Source organism: Hemiscyllium ocellatum, chromosome 46 (genome assembly GCF_020745735.1).
Source record: "Hemiscyllium ocellatum isolate sHemOce1 chromosome 46, sHemOce1.pat.X.cur, whole genome shotgun sequence".
Classification (NCBI taxonomy): Eukaryota; Metazoa; Chordata; class Chondrichthyes; order Orectolobiformes; family Hemiscylliidae; genus Hemiscyllium; species Hemiscyllium ocellatum.
In genome coordinates, this window is record NC_083446.1 from 6129010 (window position 1) to 6138897 (window position 9888).

Sequence of the window (9888 nt, forward strand, 5' to 3'; positions counted from 1 at the left end):
CGTGTGCTATGAATAGGAGCAGGACAAAAAAGAGCAGGCCGGACGTGTGGCTCCCTTATCGTCATTTACATAATGGGGAGCAAACACGCGTCAGAACAGGTACATCTGGCGCCTCCTGGGAGACTCGACAGTCCCTCTTGGATCAGATTACCCTCTTTGTCTGATTGGTTCTTCATCTCAAGCCATCTGCTTGAGATGGACCAGACAATGGGATCTTGCAGCCTTTAAATAGCCCGAACAGTGCGGCGATTGAACACTTCCAAAGTGGGAAAGATTGCTGCTTTTGCCCACGCTCCTGTTCTCCCTGGCAGCACAGAGTACAGTGCTCACTTGCAGGCTGCTGGGGTTTTTTTTGTTGTTGTTGGTTTGACAAGACACGAACTTCCTGAGCCAAGATGCCCCGAGGCTTTCTGGTGAAGAGAACCAAGAGAGCTGCCCCTGTCTCATACAGGGTACGCAGCGTCGAAGAGGAATGGGGCGTTCCAGAGGCAGTGCCGTCCCTATGGGGGCAGGGGAGGGCCTCTCTACATCCCACCTCCTCCACTGACATTAGGCCGGGATACTGTGGAATGCCAAGCTCCCCCTGCGCCCCGGACCGCAGCCCGAACCGGCCAGTCAGCAGTTGCCCTGGCTCCCCAGGTCGGCCAGGCAACTCCAGCTCGCCTATCCTGGCGGAATCCTTCCCCAGCCCCTTGGCTCTGGCTTCATCGCTGGGGCGAGCGGTCTTCGTGGCTTCGGTGTCAGATGAGGAGGTGAAGATGGGCTCCAATTGTACCAGCATCCACGCGGTCAAGAGGCAACTGCCTCCGGCCAAAGCCAAGGTGCAGAGCAAGAAGCCCCGGGCGGACAGGAAGCCTTACCGGGACGAGGTGACCACTTCGCCGGTCTTGGGGCTGAGGATCACCAAAGAGCTGACGGACTATCAGCAGCACAAGAGCTCAGGCCAGCCCCTGGGTGAGTTCATCTGCCAGCTGTGTAAGGAGGAATACGCCGATGCCCTGTCCCTCGCCCAGCACCGGTGCTCCAGAATCGTCCGGGTGGAGTATCGCTGCTCCGAATGTGACAAGGTGTTCAGCTGTCCGGCCAACCTGGCTTCTCACTGCCGCTGGCACAAGCCCAGGAACCCCAGCGGCCTGCAAGGGCAAGAGGGGGCCAAGGAGAGCAACAAGAGCAAAGCCAGGAGTGAGGAGCAGCCGGCCAGCCCCTCCGGCCGGCCTTGCGAGTCGCCTAGCCTGGAAGAAGAGCTGTTCGACTGCCCGCTCTGCGGTAAGAAGTTCCGCCGCCAAGCCTACCTCAGGAAGCACATGGCCACTCACCGAGGCTCCATGCTGCTGTCAGGCGGCCAGGTCTACCTCCAGCGGCCCCAGAGGAAGCCTGAGGTCAGCTCGCACTCAGGACTCGCCTGCTCAGGTCCTGAGGCATCCTTCTCTTCCTGCCAGGTCCTCAGCAATGGCAAGTGTCAGCCCTTGGAGAACAGGCAAGTGATGCTGCTGCAGCTGTCCACGGCGCCGGCGGTGATGTGAAACGAGAGCGGAATCGAAACATAAACTCCGAAACCCCATCACCCGGTCTTGGTCTTATTTATTGTGTGTGTGTGTGAATGAAGAGTAAAGGAACTTCCAAAATAACGCGAATAAAACAGTCTCGAAACCAGGAGAGAGAAGCAAGGGCAAAGTTCACTAGCCTGGTACTTGTAACAGTAAAAATGGTTTAAATACAAAGTATAAATTATATAAGTTATTTATATATTGCTTTTTTTGTTAATCTTATATGTATATAGAATGCTTTTTTGTACAAGATCTTCCTATGACTGTTTAGAAACTTTTTTTGTCCGGTTGGGGTGGGTTAACAAAAGAGTAATTTTTTGTACAGCTGAATTTTGTATTTTTCTCAATGATTGAAAGTGACATTTGCGCCTCAACAGAAACGGAAAGTTTATATTCTCTTACGGTTTGCGAAGGGACAGCTATCACCTGTCACAGCTTTCAATGTTGTTTATTCCTGAGGTGTTTCAAATAAAATGTCAACACATCCGTTTGCGTGCGGTCGATGCTTCTTTGGCAGCGGAGGGTATCTGTGCGGGGCGCGCTGAACATGATGGACAGGAGGAGGCCATTCGGCCCCTCTCGCCTGGTCTAACTTTGACCTGCCTTTGCTGCACACCGCTCGTTACGTTTCCCTCACAGTGATCGATCCCCTTCAGTTCTGAAAGCTCAGACTGCAACCCGACGTCGATCTCCCCAGGCCTTTTACAACTGGGAATAGCGTGGCTGTAGGTTTAAGATGGTGATACCTCTTTCCTTCCGGTAGAGGAGATAATTACTCCGTATTCCGTTGGAATCCTTTTTTTAGCCCTTTAACTATCTCGAACCGATCAGCTGCTGATCTCTTAAACCGAAGGGAGTGCGAGGCAAGTTTAGACAGCCCGTCCTTATAAATTAACTCTTTTGGTTCTGATATCCTGACAAAGTTGTAATCAAGATGCTTAACCACACGTCCCAACAGCTTCAAGACAGCTTCTTCCCTGCTGTTATTAACGGACTTCTTTAATTTCAGATCTAATATTGATCTAGCTTTTGTGCGCTTCCTGTGTAGCGGTAACCCTGTATGTCTGGCTCTGTCTAAACACTCTATGATCTGCATGTCCTTCTTTGTTATGATCTACCTGTACTGCTGGCAAAACAAAACTTTTCATTGAATTTAGGTACGCGTGACAACAATAAATCAAAACTAAGGCCACTATATATTTTCTGAGAGACCTAGGCACTGAGTTCTAGTGTCTTGAACTGATGGCAGCTACTCTAAATGGAGTCTGAGAAGACACTATCTGAAATATAATTTCCTTCCCTTACAGATTTCACAATTCCAAGAGCCTTTCTGACTTTTTTTTAACCTGTTCACCAACTTCAGATGGCACTTGCAATTCTCTTTCCTAATTGGAGTACTAACATATCTTTTACATTCTAATCATTCCAGACTTTCTGAGTTTTTCTCTTTGTTAGATTGCTGGTAAGTCAACTTAAATCTCAAGACTCTTCCTTTCCATTGCTAAAAAGAAAGAAATTTCCATGCACCACACTCCAAGATCCATATCTAATACACAGATACATCATTCCAATTTGGACAATATATCACCAGGATATATTCCCTAACAGCCCATCTGTATCCTCATCACAGACTGCAGTTGACCTCTTAAGAGGAAACTTGGGATGGGTAATAAATATGAGTCTTGTCAGGAAAGGCTTCATCCATGAATGAAACACCCTAGGAATGATTTTCTGAAATGGAGTGGGGAGGAAGCGTGAGAAAGGAGGAATTGGGACGAATTATTGAGTTTGAGGGTGGAGGGGAAGGGGAACAACTGCCAAACTCTGTAATTCCAATAGCAAGTTCTGGTCAGCCTACAGTTAGGCCACTACTTTATGAAATCAGCTGATAGCTTAAAATATTTTCTTATCTTTAATGATAATTGTATTAACAGGTGACCCCTTTAACAGAAAGATGTTTGATCATACATAACTTGAGTATTACTGAAAAATATTTGATTGAAGTTTTTTGTGTGGTGCTGATCAGGACAATTTGCAAGAATACAAGTTAACAGGGAAAACCAATACTTGAACTCTACGACTGGAGAGTCCTCATGGTTGGCAAGTCAATTCTGGTTGATAGAGGTGTTCACATGGAGGTTACATGCTTTCCCCTTAAATTGGTATTCTTACAAGTTATCCTGATGCATGAAAGATGATAAACTCTGACAAATGAGTCGTTTACCAGCAAGACTCAGTATCAATGGGATAATGCTTTAAAAATTAGTGGCAAACACTCCCAGCTCCACTGATCATGTGACCTGCATCAGGCTCAGCTGAAATACTGCCCTTACAGTTGAATAAGTCTAGCAGTATTCATTAGAGGCTCTTGTCTTCTTGTACTGGAGGAGTGAAGGGTAGCTATGGAAACTCAAAGATAAAAAGGGGATGGAAATTTGATGGTGAGGAGATGTTTAAGGACCCTCCTACAATCCATCCAATGGGCCACACAGATTATTTAAGTAAATAGTCTGGGTTATTTTCTCTGGAAAAGGGAAGGTTGAACAACCTAAAAGAGGATTTTAAAGTCATGAAAGCATTAGTGAAGTTGGATGTGGCACTGTTGTATCTGTTTGTACAGAAGTCCAAAACTAAGAGTAATGAATGTAAAATAGTCACCACTAATCCCAATTTGAATTTAACAGAATTTGATTTGGTGTCCATCAACCTTCCATTGCCTCATATTCCTTAATACCTTCAATTAACAAAAAATGGTCACCTTCCGATTTAAACATTAAGCATCAATTACCACCGGCAGTAATGTGTTCCAAACATTTACCATGCTTTGTGTGAATAAATGTTTCCTGATTTCACTCCTGAAAGATTAAACTCTGATTTTTACACCATGCCTCCTAGTCCAAGATTCTCTAACTAATAGAAATAGTCTCTCTGCATTGACCCATCTCTTCCCAATATTATGTTGAAACTTTCCATCTTACATTCTGAATTTTCAGGAATAGACTGTAGTTTGTGGATTTTTTTTCCCCTCTTGCCAATGAAGGGTGAGCGGAATCTCATATGGAGCATAATCACCAGCATGCATCAGTTGGGCTGAATGGCCTGTTTCTTTGCTGTAGATTGTATCCATCCAAAAATGAGTTAACACAATTCTTGCTCCAAGCCTTCTCATTAAAGTCCAGGATTTCCAGCAGGTGAACTGATTTTCCAACAAGTGTGACAGGCTGTGAGGCTCTCCCTGTAATGAGCAACTAGCAGTTTCATACTTAGGCTGCAAAATTGGCAGGAGGGACATATGAAGCCTGTACCACAGGGTGGCAGTGCCAATGAGGCAGTTTCTAGGCACTGTGTTGGCATCACCGTTATTGTGAAACATGCAAAGACATTAAAGATGTCACCTGCTAACTGCCAGTGCCAAGTCTGTGTAAATCCCTCAGGCAAAGAACACAGTGGGCAAAAGTTACTGCTGACTGGTATTGCATAGCCTGTGTGCATCCCAGTGTTAGCTCCTGCACATGTAAAGTACATATAACAGAGAAACATAACAAATAAAAGTGAACAATTCACTCCTGCCCTGTATAGTATAGCTTATATGCATCTCTATGACAGGTCCTGTGCATGTACAGTACAGGTCCTGTGCAGGTAAAAGGAAATGATTCACTCCCATCTGGCTCAAAATTGTCCTTGAGCATCTCAGTATCAGCTCCAATATATGTACAGTACACTCTAGAAAAAAGCGAACAATGCACTCAGACTTGTACGGTGTGTGTCTCAGTGTTAGCTCCTGTACATGTACAATATACACAGCAGCTAAATGGGAATGATTCACTCTGCCTAGTACTGCACAACACCTGTGTGTGCCACATACGTTAGAACAGGTGTCATGCACACAGCAGGTAAACGGGAATGATTCACTCTATTTATTACTGTACAGCATCTGAGTGTGCCAGATATATTAGATCGGGGTTAACACACATATAGAAGATAAATGGATTGATTCACTCCAGCTAGTACTGTACAACACCTGAGTGTGCCAGCTACGTTATTACAGGCGTAGTAAACACAGCGAACGAAAAGAAAAAAAATGCTCCTAATTGGTACTATATAGTCCATCTTTCATTACTCTATCCATTAATGATAAGGACTGGAATGTTAAACGCGATGAGGTGGGGTGGTGTTGGGAGAGGTTAGTAGTACCATGAAACAGGAACTCTGATTGATAGTTTCACTGGTTCATCGTTAACAGGGCACGCAGAACATTTCACCGCAGCAGTGCTGAGATCTGCTTCAGGAGATTTGCTAGTGGGACTGAAACAGAGAGATCAGAAAACCCCGAGGCTCAAACTTCCCACTTCCTTTGCTCACATCACCGACTCCTGGAGCAACCTCAAACGTGATGCCTTACTTAGTTGAATTTCCACGTGTCACTGATTTACAATCAGAGGCAAACAAACAATCTGGTTACTTGGACTAGGAGAAAAGAGACAGTGGTAAAAGAACTGGGAACAAAAACATGTATTGAATGAAAAGAAGGAACTTGCGTTTATGTAATGCCTCTCACAATTTCAGGCTGCTCCGAAGCGCCTTACAGTCAATGAAGCATTTTTTTTGGAAAATAAGTCGTTATAATTTAAGAATTGAAGTAGACAGATTTTGCACACACAGATGGAACAAATAGACAAATAACCTGGTTTGAAAATTTGAGGGATAAAAATTGGCCAGGATATCAGAGAGAACTCCCCTATTCAATCTTCAAAATTATTGCCACAGCATATTTTATACAACATGGTGAGACTTGGCGGATGGTGCTTAATTCGCCTTTCACTTCACCTGTGAGCACATCTCTGACTTCCCTTCCGCCTTCCCAGTGTGAAAGCTATCACAGGAATCTATCGCAACGTGAATTAAATTAACATTGTAAAATCACAACATTAATTCGTTACTTTTGCTCATCTCCACCCTCCTTCCCTTCCCATTCCTTCTGCTCATTGCACTCGCCACTACCTCCACCCTCAGCTTCCCCTTCCTATTCCCTCCAGTCCATTGCCCCCTGCGAGTTGTCACTCCAGAAACTCGGCCCATAATTAATTCGTAATTCTCGGAGCGAGAGAGAAAGCAGCCGAACAATATGAGATGTCTAGGCACTTTTAATTTCTCGGCATTATCGAGGAGCTACTGAGCAACTGGTTGCTGTGTAACGGACACACATTCTCGGATCGTCAGTCTTTGTTGTTGGTTGTACAGGGCCATCTGTCAGCTCGTCCTTACACCAGCCCCTCTCCCGCCTCCCATCCCCTTCCCCAAGCCTCTCCCTGTTCCTGGCTGCACGGGGCTTCTTGCATCTTGCAGCTCCGCAGACACAAAAGCCACATGTTCCGAATTTTTGACATCAGCATAGATTAATTCTGAATTTTGAAAGCATAAATCCCCAGACAACGGCCTTTCTAATCCTGCCGCCGGTTGGAGCGTTTCACTTCTGCTGCTGACCCTCAGCGTTTGTATTCTGTTCCAAGTACTCACACACACACACAACGCTTAAACATTTTCACACATGCACCTCTAACACTCCGAAATGCAGACACACTTTCATCTCACACACATAGACACAAAATCAGACACATTCACTGCCACACACCCTCCCACTTAATCTTAAACAATCTTGCTCATCCCGAAACACACTCCCAAACGCGCACTCTCACATTTTATCAGCATACTCTATTTCACACTTGCACACACATTGTTCCGTGCACTCTCATTCACTTTATTTCACATTATCCCACACAGTATTTTCACACACACATACACGCGCTCCCAATCTCTCACTCAAAATTAATAAAGAAATGGTGGATGAAATATATTGCTTCGGTCTTATAGACAATAAAAGTCATGGCTGTAAACCAGAAGACAGAGGGGAGACAACAACTTAACAAAATTACAATAATGAGGGAAGCGGTACTAAGCAAACTGATGGAACTGCAAGCTGACAAGTCCCTGGATCCAAGGTCTTAAAAGAGGTTGCCAACAGTATAGAAAATGTACTGTTGTTAATTTTGCATAATTCTCTTAGATTCAGTAAAGGTTTCATTGGATTGGAAAGTAACAAATATGATCCCTCTATTCAAGAAGGGATGGAAACAAAAAGCAGGAAACTACAAATTGGTTAGCTTGATGTCTGCCTGGGGAAAGGTATTAGAATCAGTCATTAAAAAGATTATAGCTGCACACTTAGAAAACTCAAGGCCATCAGGAAGAGTCAACACAGTTTTGTCAATGAGAAATTATGTTTAACCAATTTGTTGGAATTCTTTGAAGGAGTAATATGTGCTGTGGATAAGGAAGGGGGAAGGGGTAGATGTAGGTCATTTGATTTCCAGAAGACATTTGATTAGATGCTACATCAAAGGTAATTGTGGAAAATAAAAGCTCACTTTGTAAGGGATATTATATTGACCTGATTAGGTCAGTGGCAGAAAACAGAGTGTGTCCATAATTGAGTCCTAGCCTGATTGGAAGGATTCTGGGATTTGCATGATTCAGGGTGGCACAGTAGCTCAGTGGTTAGCACTGCCGCCTCACAGCACCAGTGACCTGCATACATTTCCACCCTTGAATGACTGGCTGTGTAGTTTGCCTCCCTGTGTCCATGTGGGTTTCCTCTAGGTGCTCCAGTTTCATCCTACAGGCAAGGTGGATTGTGTAAGTTAGGTAGATTGGCTGGGGGTGGGGGGGTTGTAGGAATAGGGTGGGGGGGTGAGTCTGGGGGGATGCTCTTCAGAGAATTGGTGTGGACTTGTTGGCTGAACGTCCTGTCCCCACACTGTAGGGAATCTGGGCCTCAGCATTTCACAATTTACATCAATAACTTTCACAAGGGAGTGGAGGCATGGTAGTTCAATTCACAGCCAACACCAGGAAGGGTAGGAAAGTGTTTTGTGAAGATATAAGGAAGTTTCAGAAGACATAGATAGCCTAAGTCTGTCAGATGGTGTATAATGTGAAAAAAATGGAAGTTGTTCACTTTTGCAGGAAGAATAAAAATGCATGACTTGAATGTATTATTTACATGGAGAATGACTGCAGAATTCCAAGGTGCATAGGGATTTTGGCAGCCTGGTATTATGACCCATTTTGGAAAGTGCCTGACTCTCAAACTTTGTTATTCGTGGGTCACCACAAAACTTAAAGCACCCAAAGTCCTCAGTTTACCAGTCTGTTGGAATCAGGTCAGCAGGAAACACTGACTAGGTTCCTGTACTCAATACTCAGACCAATAAAGGAAAACACACTGAATGCTTTCTTCACTATCCTATCTACCTGCGACTCCACTTTCAAGAAGCTATGAACCTGCACTCCAAGGTCTCTTTGTTCAGCAACACTTTGTTCAGCAACAGGTCCTGCTAAGATTTGTTTTCCCAAAATGCAGCACCTCGCATCAAATGCTTTGTACAATTTTGGTCTCTTACTTAGAGAAGGATGTAAATGAATGGAGGTATTTCAGATGAGGTTTCCCAGATTTATCCCCAGAATGAGTGGGTTGTCTTATGATGAAAGGTTAACAGACTGAGCTTGATTTCTTTGGAGATGACTGAAGTTTTTATGCTCCTGAATGGTCTCAACAAGGTTGACATGGAAAGGTTATTTAACTTTGGAATTCTCTGTCTTAGAAGTGTGTGTAGGTAGATCACTGAATGTTTTTAAGACGTAGGTGGATAGATTTCTATTAGGCGAGGGAATCTAAGTTATTGGGGATATGGGAACCTAAGATTTGAAACACAAGCATTTCACCATGATTTTATTGAATGGTGGAGTTAGTTTGAGGGGCTGAGTGATCTGTTTCTATTTCATATGGTTGCACTCAGATTACACACACACACACACACACACACACACACACACACACACACACACACACACACACACACACACACACACACACACACACACACACACACTTGTACTTGCATCCAGACTCATGCACTCACTGTCACGTGGATCCACTCATTTTCTTGAGGGCTATTTGTACTCTGTTCGCAATCTGGCGCTCTGCTGTGTCGTGATTAAGATATTGTGATGGATTGGTTTTCTCATCTCCTCATCCCTGTCCGGTGAAAACAGCGTGAAGGTAACAGTATTTTATACTCCCATATCTCTCTGTCTCACCATTATTACTTAGCTGTGCCTACAGCTGCTTGAATCCTAAGCTTTGGAGTTCCCTCTTTCAACCTCTCCTGTCTCTCGCACCTTTTAGGTTTTGCTTGAAACTGACTTCATTTATCTGCCTTTATATTTTATGTGGTGGTTTAATTTGGTTGTTTTTGGCACTGTGAAGCAGCTTTGAGATGGT

At 44.3% G+C, this 9888-nt stretch overlaps 1 protein-coding gene across 1 annotated transcript; it reads left to right on the forward strand.

The window, feature by feature from the left end:
* Nucleotides 1–205: 205 nt before the first annotated feature.
* Nucleotides 206–2053, forward strand: LOC132836302 (insulinoma-associated protein 1a-like). The gene has a single exon (XM_060855708.1). It carries the CDS (start codon nt 396–398, stop codon nt 1521–1523), a length of 1128 nt encoding a protein of 375 aa, XP_060711691.1. The 5' UTR covers nt 206–395; the 3' UTR covers nt 1524–2053.
* Nucleotides 2054–9888: the final 7835 nt, after the last annotated feature.

Coding starts and splice junctions, on each gene's coding strand:
- LOC132836302 (XM_060855708.1), top strand. CDS start 396: ATGCCCCGAGGCTTTCTGGTGAAGAGAACCAAGAGAGCTGCCCCTGTC.